This window comes from Lithobates pipiens, unplaced genomic scaffold (assembly GCF_037356315.1).
Source record: "Lithobates pipiens isolate NorthernLeopardFrog02 unplaced genomic scaffold, aLitPip1_a1.2 Scaffold_19, whole genome shotgun sequence".
NCBI classification, from domain to species: Eukaryota; Metazoa; Chordata; class Amphibia; order Anura; family Ranidae; genus Lithobates; species Lithobates pipiens.
In genome coordinates, this window is record NW_027507764.1 from 170,842,972 (window position 1) to 170,865,823 (window position 22,852).

Sequence of the window (22,852 nt, forward strand, 5' to 3'; positions counted from 1 at the left end):
ATACATTTAAGTCTCTTAAATGGATGAGCAAAAGATATATATTTGAGCTTTCAAGCCAGCAAAAAAAATATCAGCTTGAAAATAATAATCACAGCATATGTGATATGGCTGTGCTATCAAGGTGTGAGGCCTAGGTTGATAAAAACAGTTACTGAGGTAAAAACGAGAAGATATGTGACCATATGGCATATATAAAACTTAGTGTGAGCAAATCTAAGTGGACACAACATAGTGTTTATACATGCCATATTAATCTAATCGGGAACTGAAGGATAAAAAACAAAGAAGCCAATGCCTCTGATTTTTAGCTCCGATTTTAGAGAAAAAAAAATAAAAAATACTAGCCCCAAATATAGCTGAGCTGACTTAGTGTAGCTATAAACCTTATTCTCTTCCATAAAAAGGTGGCGTCATTGCATCTCTTAGTAACACAAGTTAAAAAAGCCACACACACATTTTAAAGGGTCAGGTTTCTCCCTTACTGGCTCGAGAACATGAAGTGCAGCCAGAATATAAATTGGAGTGAGCGATATAAAATTTTAATATTCCAAAAATAGAACTGCTGTTAAACAGATAACCCTTACATCTGCCTTCTTTAAGGAGATCAGGGATAGTTAGGATTAAAAATATACAAATGAAATAAAAAAAAAAAAAAAAGTGCAAAATTGGGAAAATATGCTCACAGCCTGCAAACATGCAGATCAGTTCATATAAATGCAACTTATTTTTTCCAAGGTAGGAAAGGAAATCTTTGGCTGGGGGGGGGCTTATCAATTTATAAAGATTTTAATTCAAAAATGAAATTTGCAAAATACACATGCTGTTTAAAATAAACTCCTCACACTTCTGGACATATCAAATGGAAGATTAGAAGGTTTGCCTTGAAATTGCAAAAAACAAAAAAAACTTTTCCCATTAGCATGAGTGCCAACTTGTAGTGTTATTTTAAGTGATCCACCAGGCCGTGTTGAAAGCACAAAGGCTCAATTCACAAAGCTTTACACAAGGATAATCTTAACATTGTTAGCCATGTGACTAAAATTTGCAAAATCGTAGTAGACTTAAAACTGTTCTCTGGTTTTACGTTCACTTTAAATAGTTTGGGCCAAAAACGCACCAACTTATGTACCTGCCAAGCGCCCTGTATAAACTGTATGTAGCCTCAGCTACATACAGTATATAGCACTGTGTTCTGGGTGTGAGACATGATCTACTCGCACCTGAAAAACAATTGTGCCAGTCATGGGTGTTCCCCATCAATGAATAAAAAGGATTCTTCTGATTGGCATCATTGTGACATCAGTCCACCTCTCTGAACTCCACCAATCAGAGGAAGTTTTGTATTCATTGAATACAAAGTTACTGGCTTAGTGCCACTCAGACCGACACCATCTTGTTCCGGGTGCGAGACAGGAAGGTTTACAAGTCTACATACAGTGGGCACACTTTAGTGAAGAAAATGGTACATTTGGACCAACTTGGCCCAAACAAACTAAAGTGAAAGTAAAACTAGACATCAATTTTAATTGTGGAGTCAAAAATAACCTACTTTTTTTGAACAAAGGTATTCTAATCCTGTTTTTTTTTAGTTAAAAAAAACCCACATTTAAAGGCACTCACTTGACTGCAAGAAATATTAGTGTAATTATTTTTATTTTAAATCAGCATGGTTTTTACAATTCTAAATTAAAAAGCAAACTAATTTGAACCTAAGCATCTATTTAGTCTTCTCTCTAATAGTGAAAACTATTAACATTGGTTTCGGCTATAAACATTCTGTCTACACTTGAGTCTTATCAATCGATGTGTCAGTGTTTTCTATAGTACTGTCCAAACAGACTGCAGGTAGCTACTGTTTAAAACAAAAAAAAAAAGAAAAACTATACTGTACAATACAGTATAATGTTTAGCTACATTACAGCAGAACTACAAAACAGCCTTCTGACTCATCTAGGCTCCGTAGAGTACAAGTTTTGTCCACCACTAGTGTAACCCCCTACAGAGATATACCACCACAACGGTCAGATCTGCCTAAATGTTGCTTAAATCCTGTTATGTACAGACAAGAAAATAATTTGACCTTTACAGGTTGTGCTTCATCTTACTATTCATCCCCTATAGGCTAATCAACAGGAACATATGTCATCCTAGTAACACACTCACACATTCATGCGTCGGGTGCCAAATGGAATTTGGAAAATTAACACAATTTTGAAGAAGCAATGGATTCAGACATTCAGCATCTACTACACTAAGCATCACATTACTTAAATAGGACATAGACATTGCAGATTTTAGAAAATTATTCTCAGTTACTGAGGTATGTGAAATTTGATCAGAATAAAATAAACACTGATGAATTTGCATACAGAGGTATCTTCTGTTCTGAAACGCACTGAGGTAATATACAAAGTGTCCTCTGTTGCAGCAGCACAGGTAAAGGAGGAATTTAAAAATTTGGTTATAGAGGACACAAGTGTTTTCTCCACAAAAAAAGGCAAACAAAAAAAAAAATATATCAAAAAAGTAAGTTTCAATAATATTCCTGGTATTTGTCTTTAAGTTTATAGCCCTTTTTGGCTTTATTCACAAGAGACATTCTCTTAGGAGGTATAGTCTTGTCTGCCTTTTGCTTGTTGTTCATATCTGAGGTAAGTTGAAATCAATATTTTGTGCAGGATAAGAAAAATAAAACACCTCTCCTTCTAAGAGGTTTTGAGGTAGATTTTCCTTCCCAAGTTTTGTTTTTATGCTTCACAGGCTCTACTTTTGCAGATTACAGTTTATGTTTGTAAGAAAAAAAAATAAAAAATAAAAAGGAGGTAGGTGCTCAATAATGTTGTATATTATATACTTCTTGAAAGTTTTTCCCTGAGACAGTTTTGTGTTGAAAACTGATTAGAAGGCAAGAATCCGATTATTACCAAAGTCGACCATGACAATTGTGCCATCAGGTGTAACAGCTATACCAGATGGGCGGTCCATCTGGCCAAAGCCACTTCCTTGAGTGCCAAACTTGCATAAGAAGCTTCCATTTGGCTCAAAAATTTGTACTCTGTGGTTTCTAGAATCTGCCACAATGATGCGTCCTTCCTGATCTACTGCAACACCTTGAGGCCGCAGGAACTGCCCATTGCCTGTGCCCTCAGAGCCCAAGAAATGTGCTGACTGGCAGTCTGGCTTGATTATAAGCAGACGATGGTTATTAAAGTCAGTGACAACTAAGTATCCATCTTGACTGAATGCCACACCACGGGGAGAGTCAAAGTGCTTCCAGAGAGCACCTTCAAACCCATACTTGTTCAGGAATGTCCCATCTGGACCAAATAATTGGACACGGTGATTTCGGGTGTCAGAGACAAGGATCTTCCCCTCCGAATTGACGGCAGCATCCCAAGGGTAATTAAACTGGCCATTCTTGGTCCCCTTTTCACCAAATTTAAGTAAGAACTGGCCCTCAAAAGTAAAAACTTGAACACGATGGTTGTCCTTATCTGCTACCACAATCCTACGAGAACTGTCACAGCCAACGCCAGCAGGGCGGTCAAACTGACCAGGTCTTGATCCTAAACTGCCAAACTTGTGATGAAAAGTACCGCAGGGCTTGAAGATTTGAATGCGGTTGTTGCTTCTATCAGCGACAATAATATATCCTTCCCTATCCACACAGACACCCCAGGGACGGCAAAGCTTTCCATCATGATCACCCTCTCCCCCAAATGAAAGGGAGGGAAGCCCAATCCCCAAGTAGCAACGACCTGACTTTACATTGACTTTAAACGGGCTGTTTTCAATGTGCTGATTGCATACCATTACAGAGATAAGGTGTTCTCCTTCAAGTTGTGGCCTATAACTAACCAAATATGTACCATTCATCTGATCAGTGACATCAGCTGCAAACAGATTCCCATCAGGGCCCATAACCAGCACAGTTATAAGGTCACCACCTGATAACCGTGCTTCACCATCATGGTCATAGCCAATAACAGTGAAGGATGCAACTTTGCCCTGAAGTGCTCGTTTTAGGCCTTCTCCTGTGGCTTTTGTTAGTGCTGCAAAAGCACCACTACTGACTAATCCCATTGATTTGATGGCAAGGTACAAAGCCTGGTCAGGTGGAGTGAACATAATCCTATCATCTTCTTGAAGTTGTAACAGACCTCTAGCATTTTTTAGATCTTGCACTTGAGCTAATACACGATCGCGGGCAATAAGGATATCCATTGTGCAGCCTTCTTCCAAGACCTGCTGTACTGCATTGATTGTGCTGTCTAGTTTGTTTAGAGCCTGATGAAGTTTATCAACCTGATGGTAGAGAGACTTTGCTTTCACTTGACGAATCTTTTCGACCTATGAAAAGGTAAAAAAAAAACAAAAAAAATAAATAAATAAAAAAAGGGTAAGAAACTTACCATATTTTGAAAAGAGTGCAACTTCGATAGGCAAGTACAAATCAAGTCTACCATTGACTAGTAATTTACAACTATGTCACCGGCTCACCCTCCAGCTTGCCGATTGGACAGTGGAGCATTACCACACATAAAATGATCTACTCCCTATGCTGCCTTTGTCGGCAAGCTCCTAGTGATAAAATTACAGCACTTTATAATGTCGCCAAGTCTGGCTGGATCATTGTGCAGCTATTCCAATGCAGGACTATGCAACAGGTTCCCTTTAATGCCAGCCCCCCCCCCCCCCCCATCTGCTTATAATTACTTTTCCTTTTTTCCCCATTGCCCAGCTTAGCAAAGTAACATGCCTGGTACTTCCTTTTATAAAAAAATATGCAGCTCCCTTCCCTTTTTTCCAATAGTACTGGTGCTTGATAGAGTGGAAAGAAGATCCCCAGCCCTCTGTAGTCTAATGCCGCATACACACGATCGGACTATCCGGCGGACAATCCAACGGACTTTGCAGCTGAGGTCCATCAGACTTTCAAGTGAACGGACTTGGCCACACACAATCACTCCAAAAGTCTGGCGGATTTGAACGAGATGACGTAGAATAAGGAAGTTCATAGCCAGTAACCAATAGCTACCCTAGCGTTGGTTTTAGTCCGTCTGACTAGCACAAAGCCTGATTGTCCGCTAAAAGCAGAGTCCAGCGGACAATTTTGAAGTCTTATTTCTAGGTCCGCCGGACTTTTGGGAAGAAAAAGTCTGCTGGAGCCCACACACGATTGAATTATCTGGCGGACTCTGGTCCACCAGATAGTCCGACCGTGTGTACGCGGCATTAGTCTCAACTTGGAGCTTACACAGTCTCCTTCCTACCACAAGGGAACATGGTGGCAGAGGAGTGAAAGGAAAGCCAAATATAAGCAGTTGTAAGGGCCTTCATTAACCATTCCCCAACCACGCTATAGCTAAATGACAGATGCAGCATGGTCAGTCAGTTCTGGGAGGGAGACTGATAACATTGTGGCGGCCCTTTACCACGTAATCAGCAGTGTCCAATCACAGCTGATCGCAATGTAAACAAAAGCTGGTTATTTGCATTGCTTTCTCTGACAGCACAAGGAGAGCCGATAACCAGCTTGTGTGAAAGGGACATCTACACTGATTACCAGTGCAGCCACAACAGTGGCCACCAGTGAAGGAGAAAAATTACCGGTTTGCAAATTTTGATACAAACCATGAAAAACTCTTCAAAATTGAGTCTTTATTTAGCAAAAAAACAAAACAAAAAAAACAAGCTATTTGTGTGAAAAAATTCAAACAAATGTAAATTGGGGACAGTGTAGCATGACCGTGCAATTGTCATTCAGAGTGCGGCAGCGGTGAAAGTTGGCCTGGTCAGGAAGAGGGGTAAAACTGCCCAGTAGGCAAGTGGTTAAAATGAGCCTGGTGCATTGCAGTGCATGGTCAAAGCAAGGGTTCACTCAACCTTCTCTGGGACAGAGACCAGAGGGTTAATGGTTCAATACTGTTAACACGATAAATGCTAATTAATTTAAATATGTGCTCTCTCTCAACAATTTATATAAAATCAGAGAGAGAAAAAAAAAAGGGGCGAGTGTTCTGTTGAACCTGAACAAAATGTTACCAACCTTCCATAGCAGCTCACATTCCCTCTCCTCGAGTGCTTTCTTATGCCTGGAAGTGACTGCTTTGATCTCAGATTGCGCTACTTTGGCTTTCATCTCAACTTGCTCTGCCAGTGCTTGGGCCTGCTCAAGACTCAGCTGCAAAATGAAACAAGAAACCATGTTCACAATTAAAATGTGCATTCTGTTACATGCTCCACATCTCTCCTAATGTCACACACACTGGCACCAGTACATAGGTCACTGTGTTCACAGGACCCTTCTCCTACACAACACAAAGCAGCAAATGGTTATACTACAACTCTTTCCGGTGGAAATCTTAAAAGTCAGCACTAGAAATGATACATCACGCTCTGCACAATAAGATGCAATTGGCAATATATTTAATGTGGAGCGTTGGACTTGACTTTCGGTTCATTTCCTAGTTGATCACAGGACATGAGAAGTATGAAAAAAAACACCATCTTTAAAAATGATTTGGGCAAATCAAGAAGTGCCAAATTATTTATTTTTTTTACAAAACCCACACAAACTTTTCTATAAAATATATGTTTCACAGTATGTTGAAGAAAAATGCATTATGATGTGTTGATAACTGTCTATATTTTGGTAAATGTTGTTGCAAATTAAATCAAGGTTGAAAAACAGATGCTTTTGTAAATTGCAGAAAGTTGGTATGTAGTATTAATACAGTTATAATGTGAAAAACAGAATTTAGATTGAATGGGTTTAAAATGTAACAGCAAAAATATATTCACACGCTATCAATATTTAATAAAGTTTTATTCAGAAGTATGAATAAAATATTTTAAATATAGTTGTATCACATGCACTTCAAAGCTCAACCACTGGGTGGCACTGTCAAAATATACGGGCACAATAAATCTATTATATTAAAAGCATTTCTCTAAATTTCATAAACACTCTAATACAATCACCTCCTTGACATTAAAATAAAAAGGATTCTGCAAATAACAGGAGTAATTTATTTATTTTTATTTTTTTAACATTGAACTGTAAGCAGCCAATTTGACATTATTTATATGCCTTAACCCTTCATTGTTTATGCAGTGCAATAATAGTAACTTAAAAGGGAACTTGATGATGGGACTGACAAAAAGCCATTCATCTACATAGCCGTTGTGTTGGAAGCAAAGCTGTGATCTGTGAGTGAAAGCTGGTTAAATATTAAACAATTACTACCTAGATCAAATTGTGAATTCTGATGCCAGCATGCATCCAGATGGACACTAATACAATGCTATTAAAGTACAACTTAAGGCAAAAATCTTTTTTTCTTTTTTTTTTTTGGTAGTTGAGTGGTTGGTTTTTATAATTGTCTGTACCCAGATTAGGAAAATCCACCTTCTCAATTTGTCATGTTCGTTATTACCACTGAAAGTGAAAGGAAAAAATAAAAAAATAAAAACAAAATCACAAATTTTGGGTTGTACCTAAAAGTAAAAGATGGGAAATCTTCCAAATGGGACGGTGGTTCTGATAAAAACCTAGGATTCCTTCATTTTCAAGAGATTTCTTTCCACTTGCTGATTTGGCTATGAAACCGAAAGTCAGGGGGAATTTCCCTAACAGGACTACTATAAATGTGAAGTAGACAGACTTAAAGTTAAAGCTGAACTCTGGGCACGAAAACATGTATTCAAAATATACTTAACTACAAAACATAGAAAATCAACTGGTAAGCATAAACTCCGAAAGCCATGGTGCTCAACCTGTAGCCTTTCGCTCCCTCCAATATGCCCCTCGGCCTCAAACGGAATACAGGCATGTTGGTGTGCTTTCAGAAAGTGCACCACACCCACAAGATATCATAAAAGTATATGGCAACGTGCAGCCAACTCACAGGAGAGCAAGAGGAGCACTGCACCTGTAGGTAAACTGCAGCGTATCAGTGGGAAAGTAGCCTTCTAGGGGGCTCAGGACAGTAAGTTCTCATTTACATTTGCGGTTTAGGAGTTACGATGGTGACCCCTGTCCCATGCTACATGGGGCCCACTGTGGCTTACTTGTCACATTCAGTATTGCAATTGGATGGGAGGGCCAGCATATACAGGAACGGGTCCTCTCCATTTTGCTCCTGCAATTGCTGAAAGCCGACTACTCTTCTCCATCCTCCCAGCATTTCGCGGCTGCAGGAAGAAGGGGCGGCGACAAGACCAGTCACCTTCCAGTGGGAGAGGAAACAGGCAGAAGTGACTGGTCTGTATTACAGAGGTAACATGGCAAAATGTACTACTGCACAGATATGGAATACACAAGTACGCCCAAACTTAAACAGCACTTGTGTGCAAAAAGAAAGAAAGAAAGAGAAAAAAAAAAAAAAAGAAAGAAAATAACAGTCTTGGATTAGAATTTGCTTTAATTCAAATATTTGTTATATTGCATCATAATACAATACAGAAATAAGGGCTCATTCACACCGTGTGCAGGAACCTTAAATTTTCTACATCTACAAAGTACAGGCCTCTGCTAGTGCACATGAAAAAATATTGTTTTCTATGTGACCCATTCACACCCAAACACTGGAGTGATGTGCAGCATGAAAACCTGCTGCATTTGTCACCACTGCACCAGGAGCCACTGCAGACATGAATGGATTGGTACAATTCAAAAAATATATATTTTAATTTTCCTTTAACAGTGCAATGTGCTAAAAACAGCGCATCACATGGCTCCCCAATTGCCTGGAAAAACTAAAAAGCAGCCCTAAAATTTAGTTTTTTGCATGCAGGCACAGAGTACCCTGGTTTCCTCCCACACTCCAAAGACATGCTGGTAGGTTAATTGGACCCCGTCTAAAAATTGTCCAAAATATGTGTGTTTGTAAGTGTGTTGGGACCCTATGGGGTAAAGGACCCCGCCATACCACAGATGTGACACAGGTGGCAAAGCGCCCTGAGGCGATTCAGTTCGCATAGGTATCGCTATACAAGTCACTTATTCATTCATAAAGCACTAGTGAGCTCGGCAACATAAAAAGGCCTGGATGTCCATGGAAGACAGTGGTGAATGATCGCTGGATCCTCGCTATGGTAAAACCCATTCATAACATTCATACAAGTGAAGGACACTCTCCAGGAAGTGGGTGCATCATTATTAAAGTCTACAATCAAGAGAACATTTCATCAGAGCAAATAGAGAGGGTTCACCACAAGGTATAAACCATTGATAAGCCTGAAGATTACAAAAAGCCAGATTAGACTTTGCCAAAAAGCTTTTGAAGGAAAAGAAGTGGAATATTCTGCAATGACCGAGTCAGTCACCTGATCTCAGCCCAATTGAGCATGTATTTCACTTGCTGAAGGCAAAACTAAAACAACTGAAGACAGCTGCAGTTAGAGTCTGGCAAAGCATCAGAAAGGAGGAAATCCAGTGTTTGGTAATGTCCATGGATTCCAGAATTCAGGCAGTCATTGCCAGTAAAAGGATTCTCAACAAAATATTAAAAAAATTAAACATGATTATTTATAATATTTGTGATTATATTAATTTATACAATTACATCTGAGCCCCTGAAAATGAGGGGACTGCGTGTAAAAATGGTTACAGTTCCTAAAATTTGTACTTGATATTTGTGTTCAACTCCTTGAATTAAAACTGAAAGTTTGCACTTCAAAATTCATTTGGATTGTTTTGTTTTAAATTGTATTTTGGTTGCATACAGAGCCAATAGTATGAAAATTGTGCCCGTGTCCAAAGTTATATGGACCAACTGTATTTAGATTGAAACTAAAAACAAAGTGGGGGCAAGTACTTATGTAGTGTGGCAGCAGGCACCTAGAAGCTCAAAATCCACAAACCTACGTGGAGAAGAAATTTTATTGTGAGCAGTGCAGTCCACCTCTAGGATTACTGGAGACATTTCGGTAATATGATGGTGGGCAGCAATGTCGTCAAAAATATGAACTTCACACGCACGCACAGGCAGAGAGGGAGTAATCACTAACACTAGGGGGACTTCTCCACCAATGTAAACGTGATCTTTACTTAGACCTAGTTTACACTTGCGATTGAGGGGTGGTAAAAGCAGGCAGTTTTTCCATCAAAAATTCCTCCACCACAAGCCGCAAGGGTAGCTGTACAGGGGTATACACATGCCGTGTCAAATGATTTGCCCCCCGCCACAGCATTTTGTCGCAGGCTTTTAGTGTTTAAAAACAGGTAGTGAGGAGGTGATCGCACTTCAGAGGACCAACACAAATGTAAACAAGCCATTACTACCAGAGTAATTGATCACCAGTGCACTGATGCATGTCTAATCTGGCTGCCATTGCAACAGCATGCTTCTTCACTAACCAATCTGCCTAAAATCCAATGTACTTCTAGCTTCCCATGTGGGCTCACAAGACAGTACTGAAATCCCAAATCAGAACCAACTTAGAACAGGAACATAGCGAAGGAATAAAAAGATAAAAAAAGTTTCATATTCCAATGGTGATTCAATTACCGTATTTATCAGCGTTTAACACACACTTTTACCCCTTAATATCAGGGGAAAATCATGGGTGTGTGTTATACGCCGATCCCCCCGCCGATCTGCGCTGTCTGTGGAGCGGCGCCGACATTTACCGAGCCGAGTGTATTGTGTATTCGGCTCCGCTCTGTCACGCCCAGTCCCGCCTCCTAGCCTTTACGTCCCACCATTGGCCCGGTGTTGTGTCCATCACAGGAGCCAGTACAAGGGGCGGGACGGGGGCGTTACTGCGAGTACCCTCGGCCCGGTCTATGTCGGCGGCGGGAGGAAACGAAGATCGCGGCGGCGGCGGGAGGAGCCGAAGATCTCGGTGGCGGCGGCAGTAAATTTAAAACTAAACCATGCTGCAATTTTGGGGAAGCCTGCAGGGGGACAGTGCAAGGCTACATTGATGGGCATTTAAAATGTAAGTTTTTTTTTCCTTAAACTTGCCTCCTAAACGTGTTATACTCCGGCGCGTGTTATACACCGATAAATACGGTAGCTGCTGAAAGTGCTTAAAATCTGAGGGTTTAACCACTTCAGCCCCGGAAGATTTTTTTACCCCCTTCCTGACCAGAGCACTTTTTACAATTTGGCACTGGGTCGCTTTAACTGATAATTGCGCGGTCATGCGACACTGTACCCAACGTCGCCCCCCCCCCCCCCCAAATAGAGCTTTCTATTGGTGGTATGTGATCACCTCTGCTGTTTTTAAAAAAAAAGTGACAATTTTGAAAATTATATATATATATATATATATATATATATATATATATATATATATTTATTTTTTTTATTTTTTTTTTACTATAAGAACATATACAAAAAAAAAAAAAAAAAAAAAAAAAACACACACCCATCAGTTTAGGCCAACATGTATTCTACAAATTTTTTGAAAAAAAAAAAAAAAAATCACAATAAGTGTATATTGATTGTTTGCGCAGAAAAGTTATAGCGTCTACAAACCATGGGAAAGATTTATGGCGTTTTTAATTTTTTTACTAGTAATGGTGATGATCTGCCCTTTGTAGCGGTACTGCAGCGGACAAACCGGACACTTGACACACTCTTGGAACCATTGACATTTACACAGCGATCAGTGCTATAAATATGCACTGATTACTATATAAATGTCACTAGTAGCCAAGGGGTTAACACTAGGGGTGATCAAGGGGTTAAAATGTGTGTTCCCTCAGTGTGTTCTAACTGTATGGGGGATAGGACTGACTAGAGGAGGATTTGTGTGTGCACTTAGTACACACACAAATCCCAGTGCTAATCGTGCACATGATCACGCGCCACCAAACGCGACTGCCAGCTACGCGTACCGGGTGGGCCCTATAGCGGTTCTTAATAGGTAACCCTGTACGTGTACTGGGTTTCGCACAGGTGTGCCATTCTGCATCCGTAAAAAGACGTGAGCCGGTCGGGAACTGGTTAAGCAGTATTCAACCCAAAAAATTATTTTGCAGCTTACCAAAATATTAGATGTGATGGCTGCATTAGTTCCTTTTTTAGGTTTTTCCTCTTTTCACCTGGGGATATGACCAGTAACACAGCTCCCGTGTTAGGGCAGCCATACACGTTCAAATCTATTCAAACTGTTAATAGGCAGGCTGAATGTACCAAGTTGATCGATTAACTGTATTGCTACTACAATGTATTGCTAGTGGCTATAGCACTTGCAAGCGATAATCTTCTCCCGGCAGGGGGAATTGCCAATTCACTTGTCTTTCAACAATGTATGGCCAGCTTTAGTGAGTCCAGATCATTCTGGATGAAGGAGGAACAACAGGGAAGGGATTGTTCCATGAATTAGCACATTTGGATACATTAACAAAGTGAAACCAAACTGTCTAAAAAATAAAATCATAGCCATCACCTCTAAGCCCTTGTACACACGGTCGGAGAATCCGTCGGAATGTGTCCTATCGGACCGTGTCGCCGGATAATCCGACTGTGTGTGGTATGCATCGGACTGATTCCGTCGGAATATCCGTCGGACCCAATTTTCCAACATGTTGGAAATATTTCCCGACCAACTGGCCGATCGGACATACTCCGATCATGTGTAGAGAATTTTGATCGGACCAAGTGCCATGCTTGCTCAGATCAAATTCCTACATCAAAGCTATTGGCTACTAGCCTGAATGTAGTCCCATCGTAACGAAATTACGTCATCACGTTCTGAAAGATCGGATTTTTCGCCAACTTTGTCCGACCGTGTGTATGCAACAGTTTCGGACAAGATCAGACGGACAAAATCCGACGGATTTGGTTGTGGAAATCTCCGACCGTGTGTACAGGGGCTAAGAATTGGTAAGCTGCAATATAATGAATGTTTGGGTTTAATATCAATATCCATCATACAGATAATAAATTAAATTATTGTATATATTAGACATATCCTTTGGTCTGTGGAAACCAGCCTGACATTTTTTGGCTAGGTACTTTACTGATAAAAATAGATGCACTGGAAAACAGCAACATTCTACATCTTCGAGTACCAAGACCAAGTTCTCTGCATGAGCACCTGACAAGAATAGCAATAATACATTGTTACTATTGGAATGTCTCCATTAACTATATGAAAGCCTTACCAAACTAGCTACACAGTGGAGTTGATTTACTAAAACCGGAGAGTGCAAAATCTGGTGCAGCTGTGCATGGTAGCCAATCGGCTTCTAACTTCAGCTTGTTAGAATTAAACTTTGACGATAAAACCTGGAAGCCGATTGGTTTCTATGCAGAGTTGCACCAGAATTTGCACTCTCCAGTTTTAGTAAATCAACCCTATAATCTCACATATAGCTATCCATAATAAAAGCAGGCTAGGACACCACTATTGTTGCCACATAAATCTTGTGTAGAATTTCCAATAGTAGAGGACAGGGGTGGTAGGGCACATTCAACTGGGGCATCGTTGGTAAAGCCGCTATTTTTAGTGGATGCTTTATTGTTGTTTTAGCTGTGCTTTTACCCCCCACTAGCAGCCGATAAAGACTTAAAAGCGCCGCTGCCCAATGATTTCAATGGCAGGGACGTTTTAGGAGCGTTGTGGTCGCTCCCGCAACGTCCATAAGATGCTGCGTGCAGGACTTTTTTTCCCCCCTGTCCTGCCACCGCACCAGTGTGAAAACACTCGGCCTTTCACACTGGGGTGGCAGGGAAGTGTTTTATGAGCGCTATTTTTAGCTACGGAAAAATGCATCGGTGTGAAAGTAGCCTTATGTTTTTGCTTGAATTGGTCGCTAAAGAGCGTATTCTTACTATGCCAGTGCCCAAATTAAGGTTACAAATTAATATAAATTTCACTTTAGAGACAGCCGTGTTAAATATTCTACAAATCTGAAACGTTAGGTATTTGTAGATTCCTGCAAACGTGATGAAAAATTCAACCCTTCTTTTAGTTAAACGCTTGGCAACCACATCACTTACATGTACAGCAGCAAGGTATCTCTGCTGCGCAGGATCACGTACCTAGTACATATGCCTGCACTTCTGGGTCAGGGGCGCGAGTGCACACCACCGCCGTCGGCCAGCTCTGATTATACCCAGCAGAAGCCAATCTGCTGGTACTGTGGACTATGGACTATGTCCACCAGCACCCGCCGATTGTTGGGTAGAGAGCCAGAATGGCGATCTGCTTATGTAAACATAGCAGGTTGCTATTCTGTCAGAAGGGAAGGCATAGATCCTGTGTTCCTGCAAAGCAGAAACATGAATCCATGCCTTCCCCCTAGTAAATTCACCTCCCTCACATTACACCAACAGTTAACCCTTTGATCGCCCCTGATGTTAACCCCTTCCCAGCCAGTGTCATTTGTACAGTGACAGAGCATATTTTAGCACTGATCACTGTATTAATGTCACTGGTCCCCGAAATATAGTCAAAAGTGTCAGTTGTCTGCCACACTATTGCAGTTTTGCTATAAGTCGCTGATCGCCGCCATTACTAGTAGAAAGTAGTAGTAGCAGAAAGGAAAAAAAGTTTTTTCCCCAAAATGATTTTTGTTTTGCGTGCCAAAAAAACCCCCAGATCAAATACTACCAAAAGAAAGCTTGGTTTGTGGGGGGGGGGGGGGGGTATAAATAATATATAATATAAACATCGTCACATGACCGCACAATCAGTTAAAGAGAAAGTTCACCTTTACAAAAAAAAATTAAAATCTGTAAGGCAAACTTTCTGTAAAGCTGAAAAATCGTAAACAGCATTTGTTTAATGATCTGAATCATTTAAGTGTGACAAATATGCAAAAAAATAAAAGTAAAAAATAAAAATCAGAAAGGGGCAAATACTTTTCACACAAGTGTATAATATACAAATACACATATATATACACATATACATACATATATATATATATATATATATATTTTTTTTTTTTTTTTTTTTTTTATTACACACACACACACACACACACACACACACACACACACACACACACACACACACACACACCTCTCCATCTACACGTATTGCGGTCAGCAAGTGGTTAAACTTTTTGCTTTTTTTATGTAACTTTATTGCCATCACAAAGGGGTGAACAAGCCCCCTTGTGATAGCTTAGGGCAGTGAATAGTACACTTTATGGCGACATAAGGGGTGTATTATTCCCCGATGATTCCCCTGCCCTCCAAGGCAGCTGACCAAACACTGGAGGAGAAAGGCAATTTGTGTGGAGGGCAAATTATGAAAGTGAAGACCTTGCTAGGAAGGAAGTACCGAGGACGACTTTTGTAGATACATGGCAGTGGAGCAGATGTTACAAAAAAGCACATCACAGTCCTCGTAAATGACAAAGTGTACAATAAAAAGCCACTACTGAGAAAGCTCCATGGGGTTTACACCTAAATAGATTGGTGACTTGTAGGAATTTACAGCTATTGGCCATTTTGTGTATTATCTGAAGAAGAAAAAAAAACAAGCACAGAGCACTGCTTATCTGATAGCCAGCCTTTTCTATACATGACAGGATGCAGAGTGGAGTTCAGTGAATTCATCTGCACATAAGTACAAAACATTTTTTGTGTGCGTGCCCTAATGACCTTTCTGCACAACCAGCCCTGTGACACTTTGATGTGGGAAGATAACAGAATTACTTCCTCTGTGTTCTGCTAATGAGCTGCCCCACTAACAACCTTTACAAAAGGAGGAAAAAAAAGCCACTAGCCACCATGCAGAAGGACAGCCTACAGGGATGCAGGGGGTAGAAGGTGCCAAATTACCTCATTTACGGCATCCTTTTCAAATTTGTGTTTACTCTAAAAGAGATTTCCTTCTAACTCCAAGAAACAAGGGTGAGAAAAGCGGCACAGAACTGGCTTTTGTCTTTGCTGCGCCTCTAATGCTAATGGAAAAGGCCCGTATAGAGCTCACAGATGGCCCAAACTATCACGGGTTTACATCGCATAGACTAATTATAATGATCCAAAGTGTAACAATCAATCCTATTAAATTGAACAGGCACAAGAGACTTTTGTAAGTGGATGTGTGCCTGTATTTAATTCTCCAAGCTTGTATACATGCAAAATATCAGTAGGGGGTCATGTTTTATGATGATTAGAAGACAGGGACCCCAAGATTCGAATGGAATTTTAAATTGTGCATCCGTTCTAATGTAGATCACTGACTAGTAACACTAGACTTTTATAGATTAGTATTCATTCTTCTCTGCTTTCGCATGCAACAGGAGAAAGCTAATTTTTATTACAAAGCATGGCAATATGAAGTCCATTTTTTGAAACCAAAAGATCTACTACTAACAAATTAAATAGTGAAAATGGCTGTAATAATCCACAATATATGCCAAATGAACGCACTGGCAATTTAATTTAGGAAGTACATAATCCATATAACATAGTTGCAATGTTACCACGCTGAACTTCGCCCTAAAAACGGGACAGTTGCAGCCCTCCATGTCAGAGACGCAGATTACCCTTATCCTTAAGCCCCATAAGGATTTTCTTCTTTGTGACTCACACTTAGCAAAATTAGCGAATAAACTCAGATGTAAAGATTCTAGCCAAAGTGCTTGCCCGACGATTGAATACAGTAATGCAGGTGGTTCATGATACCATGGCCTCTTGGGCCATTTTGGCCCTTGACGCTTACAAGGCCTTTGATTTGGTCGAATGGCCGTATCTATTAGAAGTCTTGGCTAAATTTGGATTTGGCAACACTTATCAGATGGGTACAACTACTGTATCATAAAACCTACAGCTAGACAGAGTGAATGCTTCCATATCCGATCTCTTTCTAATAAGGAGAGGCACCAGACAGGGGTGTCCTGTACAACAGTGTAAATTTGCTGTCCCCTCAAAATAACTCAACGCAGCCATTAATGTCTAAACTGCTGGAAACAAAAGTAAGTACACCCCTAAGTGAAAATGTCCACATTGGGTCCAAAGTGTCACTATTTTGTGTGGCCACCATTATTTTCCAGCACTGCCTTAACCTTCTTGGGCAAGGAGTTCACCAGAGATTCACAGGTTGCCATTGGAGTCCTCTCCTCCATGGCCACATCACGGAGCTGGTGGATGTTAGAAACCTTGCGCTCCTCCACCTTCCATTTGAGGATGCCCCACAGATGCTCAATAGGGTTTAGGTCTGGAGACATGCTTGGCCAGTCCATCAACTTTACCCTCAGCTTCTTTAGCAAGGCAGTGGTCATCTTGGAGGTGTGTTTGGGGTCATTATATCCGGAGACTGGGCCGCAGGGCAGTATTCTAAGAGAGGGGATCATGCTGTGCTTTAGTATGTCACAGTACATGTTGACATTCATGGTTCCCTTCATGCGCTCTAGCTCCCCAGTGTCGGCAGCACTCATGCAGCCCCAGACCAGGAAACTCTTACCACCATGCTTGACTGTAGGCAAGACAATCTTTGTACTCCTCACCTGGCTGTCGCCACGCACCCTTGACGCCATCTGAACCAAATAAGTTTATCTTGGTCTCATCAGACCACAGGACATGGTCCCAATAATACATGTCCTTTGTCTGCTTGTCTTCAACTGTTTGCGGCCTTTCTTGTGCATCATCTTTAGAAGAGACACCCTTCTGGGACAACAGTCATGCAGACCAATTTGATGCAGCATATGGCCTGAGCACAGACAGGCTGACCGCCCACCCCTTCAACCTCTGCAGTGCTGGCAGCACTCATACGCCTTTTTCCCAAAGACTACCTTGGAATAGGACGCTGAGCATGTGTACTCAACTTCTTTGCTCAGCCATGGGGAGGCCTGTTCTGAGTGGAACCTGTCCTGTTAAAATCGCAGCTCAGTTTCACGGTCCTGGCAATCTGCTTATAGCTTCGGTCATCTTTATGTAGAGCAACTATTTTTTTTTTCAGATCCTCAGAGTTCTTTGCCATGCGGTGCCATGTTGAACTTCCAGTGACCAGTATGAAAGAGAGATAACACCAAACCATAAAACACACCTGCTCCTCATTTACACCTGAGACCTTGTAACACTAACGAGTCACGTGACACCAGGGAGGGAAAATGGCTAATTGGGCCCAAATTGGACATTTTCACTTAGGGGTGTACTCACTTTTGTTGCCAGCAGTTTAGACATTAATGGCTGTGTGTTGCGTTATTTTCAGGGGACAGCAAATTTACACTGTTATACAAGCTGTACACTCACTACTTTACATTGTAGCAAAGTGTTGTCACAAGAAAAGATAGAATAAAATATTTACAAAAACGTGAGGGGTGCTACTGAATGTACTTGTTTGTGTATAAAAAAAACAAACACACAACATTACCACGCTGATTCTGGAGCTGGCTCGGGCACTGATGATCACTGTGTTCGGAACAAGGAAAGCCATGGGGAGGCACCCACCTCCAAGGTCGCAGGGATGGAGCAAGCCACTAAAATTCCAAGCCGGCGTGTGTAGATGGCATCACAGAAGCACCTGGGGGAAGCGCGGTACCCGAAGGTGCTTCCTGCACCTCCCCCCATGGCTTTCCTTATTAGGGACACAGTGATCAATCAGTGCCCGAACCAGCATGGAAACATTGCAACTATGTTATATGAATTATGCACTAAACAGCAGCACAGTAGAGCTGTGGATCATATACACTCCATAGGGGAGGGGGGGGTCATTAAAGCTAGTAGCACCTGGAACTCAGTTTTTTCGGATCCACTACTGACCTAACCCCCCCCCCCCCACCACATCATCGAACCTAAAGTTTACCCAAAAACAAGAACGTAGCATATTGTAGTTCACCAGCCCTTGGCTGTGCATTAATGGTTTTCCTTATTTTTACCTGGAGATGCCGCCATCTCTGGTTAGTACCGATAACGTTTTAGAGTAATCGAAGCTTACTGCAGATCACTAAGCCCTGGATAAACACTGATGCATTCCAGAACGCATGGATTCACCTGACAAGTGAAATTACAAGATTTTTTAATGAAGGCTGTTCACATATGCAGTGTAATTTTAAGATCCTGTACGAATTTGAATCCGTGCAAATTCTAGCTACATTGATTTGAATGGTAACTGCATGTAAAGACTTGTCCTAAGATAACAGGATTCCAGTAAGTTTTCGGGGTGAGACAGATAAAAAGGGGTTTCTGTACTAAAGCTTAAGTGTGCAAAATCTGGTGCACTTCTGCATAGAAACCAAGTAACTGCCAGGTTTTATTGACAAAGCTTAATTAAACAAGCTGAAGTTAAAAGCCTATTGACTACCATGCAAAGGTGCACCAGATTTTGAGTGCGCCAATTTAGTAAATTTACACCAAAGAGACAGAGAAAGATAGAACAAGAGCCTGCAAGTGAGCTCGAGCAGGAGCCAAGGAAAGAAAAAAATCGCAGCTGCATCCAAATCACATCCAAAACTGATTACACTTGTATCTGAAGCACATCAACTGGCAAAGCAGCTGCTCCTTAAAAAAAAAAAAATAAATCACACTGCTAAATGGATTCAACTTGCATCGCATCAGTATGAACCTAACCTTAAAGCTTACTGGATTTCCTGAAGGATTAACATCTCTCTTTCTCGGTGTACACTCAGCTATCCTCCCTGTATGCATCAAGGTTTCACATTTCTATTTTAGCCAAAAGTCTACCTTTACATATGACAGCCTCAGAGACTTGCCCATCAATACTAGTTAAAGGAATTAGCCTTCTAAAATGAATCTATACAATTATGCACAGTAGCCACACTGAGCATAAACACACAAAAAATTTATTTGCAAGATCAGTAATATACGTTTTCTATTTCTTTACTTGTATACATAGTTTTAGACTCATGTGAAACATATCAAAAGGAAAACCGGGACTTGAAAAGATATGATAATCAAATGCAGAAAAGTGCCAACAGGACACACACTGAAGAATGAAAATGAATCCTACTTCTGAATGGTGTTCCATATGGCATGAGTCTGTTTTACAAACATCCCCTAAAGCTTAATACACAACCGTTAGTTACCATTAAGTAGATAGACTCCGAAATGTCCTCGAAGGGCTTTTTCGGCATAGTGTGGAAGAAAAAAATAAAATAAAAACCACGGCAAAACACCTGTGTAACCGTTATATTAAAGAAATCATGGATTTATTTTATGCTATTCACTTGGAGCTTCCAACAGCTTGTTTTCATAGGTCTCAAAGATCATATAATTATAACATTCAATCCATCGTTTGAAAATCCGAGTTAAGAGTACTACATCCTGAACCAACTCCATCCAAAAAAATTATAAAATAAAAAGTGTTATCCATCTATCCGGACATCCATTCATCAATTTGCCGGAGACTAACCAAAACAATCTAGACATCCTTCTAAAGGAAAACAAAATCTGACTATGCTGACATCTTCAAGTGTCCAGAAGCTAAAGTTTGCCAAACATGACTCAATATTTGTCCAATTTGTGCCAAATTGGGTGAAATATGAGCTGTTGGCACCACCTAGCTCCCCCAAAAAGTAAAAACTGAACGAGTTGGTCGGAAAATTATTGACCAAACAGTGACTGCATCCAATCAGTTTATTTCTGTATTCAGACAGCACTCCAGATTCCTACATTCACCCTGTTTAGCAAGCTGAACGATAGAAATCTAAAAAGTGTATATTATTGGAATTGAGTTATTAGCAAACCAACAAAATACTTAAAGATCTCATAATTGGATCTGCAAACATACATCATTTTACCTTACAAGAGTACATTGGTAAAGAACAGCAGCACCACTTATTTTAACAGATAAAAAAAAAAATTATATATATATATATTATATATATAAATTTTTTTCCTTTGAACGATCAAACATTTGATGTTGTGTTCTAGGAATATTACATTTCTCACAAACTGCTAGATAAAATTTAAAGGTATCAAGACAAATCATTGGTTAATTTGTGTGTAATGGTAGCCATCTAGTAAACTGATTAAGATTTAAAAAAAATTGAATTGCTCAGTTAAAACATCCATGTAAAATGTGTATTGCTGAACACCTGCCATTTTAAAAAGGTTTGAATGACAACTGGGAAGTGTAAATAAATTCAATGGGCTGTCTTGGCCTTGTCGAATTCTCTTTTGTCTTCCAGTGTTCACTGGGTCACAGAACATCTTCATTTGATTTGGAATTAGGCATCAATACAACAATGCTGAAAAGTGTGGCAAAGATTTTGGATTTCGACAGTTGGGTAATCATGAGCCATAGGTCAAAGCCATTTATTTAAAAATGTTAGTTTTGAATCAGTCAGGAAAGATTAAAAATCTGTGCAATTTTTTATGGCTTAAGATATCCGCTCAGTAGGGGTCGACCGATATAGTTTTTCTCAGGGCCGATAAGATACAGATTTTTCGGTTGCCTTTCAGGTCGATAGCCAATATTCTGTAGATTTAAACTTTTATTTTTACACAGTCTTTTTAAAAATACTTTTTGAATTTCCCCTCCTGCTGCTTGTAATGAGCCGCAGCAGTTGTTATTACAAGGAAGCCGATCGTCCGCTCTGAAGAACAGTTCCCCGGGTGATGCCTGCAGCATTCCCCCCCCCCCTCCCCCCGGTGCAACCACTTGAAGCAATATTGGCAAGTTTGTGCACAATACCGATGCTGCAAAAATCGGGAATTTTGGCTGTATTGATAAAATCGGTCGACCCCTACCCTTCAGTTCCTTTAGCATTGCTACAACTGGGAGGTATATATAAATCTTAGTGTCCTCACTTCGCATATTGCCTATTCTAGTGCCAACCATTTCATATTTCAAATAAAATTTTAATATTTTGGATTTCCAATCTCTTTCTGTCCCCGTGATAGTCACAAATAAATAGAGTGAGCAAATATAATGGGTAGGTACACATACAGCAATAAAATCATGCAAAAGTTTTGAAATTGACAATTTCTCAAAAAACGAAAACATTTTGGCTATAGGCGCGTTTCAACATTTTTCCCGCCACAGCACCCTTTCGATAAAAAAAATAATAATAGGTTTGCACAATCGTGAAGCATTCCAATTAAAAAAAAAAAAATCAAAATTTGTACTTCTTAATGGGAAACCTGAACTTGGGATTTTGCACACAACAACCTTTTTGAAGATTAATTTCACAGCAGAGCCTCCCCCTTATAAACATCAGAAGCACCCCCCCCCCCCCAAATCACATCAGAGTCCTCTAATCACAGCAGACATGCTTTAAGGCCCCATTCACACCAGAGCGTTTTATAGCTTGAAGCCTGAAGCCACAAAATGCTGGAGAGGAAAAAAATAAATTATTCTCTATGGAGATGGTTCAAATCTACACTCCAAAACGCCAGAAGCTCCAAAACGCCTGCAGCTCAAACAAGTTCTGGAACTTTAGGCAGATTTGGGAGTTTTTCTGCTTTTTACATTGGTGACCTTTTGATCTGTACAAAATCATGGCAAAAAACGCGACTTTCTGCCTGAAAACCCAACGCTCGGGTGTGAATGGAGCCTTATGTGTGATTAAAGCTGCATAGTGCGTTATTTGAAAGACAGGGCAGCAATAGAGGAGTAGATCTAACACCGAATAATGAGAATAAGGAGGTGTGCTCATCTCGATTGAAATCACGTGCTGCTGAAGCGGTCTCAGACTTTCTTCTTTATTAAATTGTTAAATTGATATATTGACAACTGTATCTTAAAATACTTTTTTTTTTCTTGCAATAAAAAAAGTTGCACAGGAGGTTTTAGGGGCCTAATAGGTCTAATTACAGTGAGGGGAAAAAAGTATTTGATCCCCTGCTGATTTTGTACAGTTGCTCACTGACCAAAGGAATGATCAGTCTATAATTTTGATGGTAGGATTATTTTAACAGTGAAAGAACAAAAATATCCAGTAAAACGCATTTCAAAAAAGTTTGAAATTGAT

General features: G+C 40.3%; 1 protein-coding gene across 1 annotated transcript in view; it reads right to left on the bottom strand.

Moving 5' to 3' along the window:
• Window positions 1-1,671: 1,671 nt before the first annotated feature.
• The window catches only part of TRIM71 (tripartite motif containing 71), a 106,537-nt gene continuing 85,356 nt past the window's right edge, over window positions 1,672-22,852 (bottom strand). Inside the window, exons 3-4 of the mRNA XM_077491470.1 lie at window positions 6,050-6,184; window positions 1,672-4,350 (exon numbers count right to left, since the gene is read on the bottom strand). Coding sequence (XP_077347596.1) covers window positions 2,899-4,350; window positions 6,050-6,184 — 1,587 coding nt within the window. The 3' untranslated portion in view covers window positions 1,672-2,898. The remainder of the gene's footprint in view (window positions 4,351-6,049; window positions 6,185-22,852) is intronic.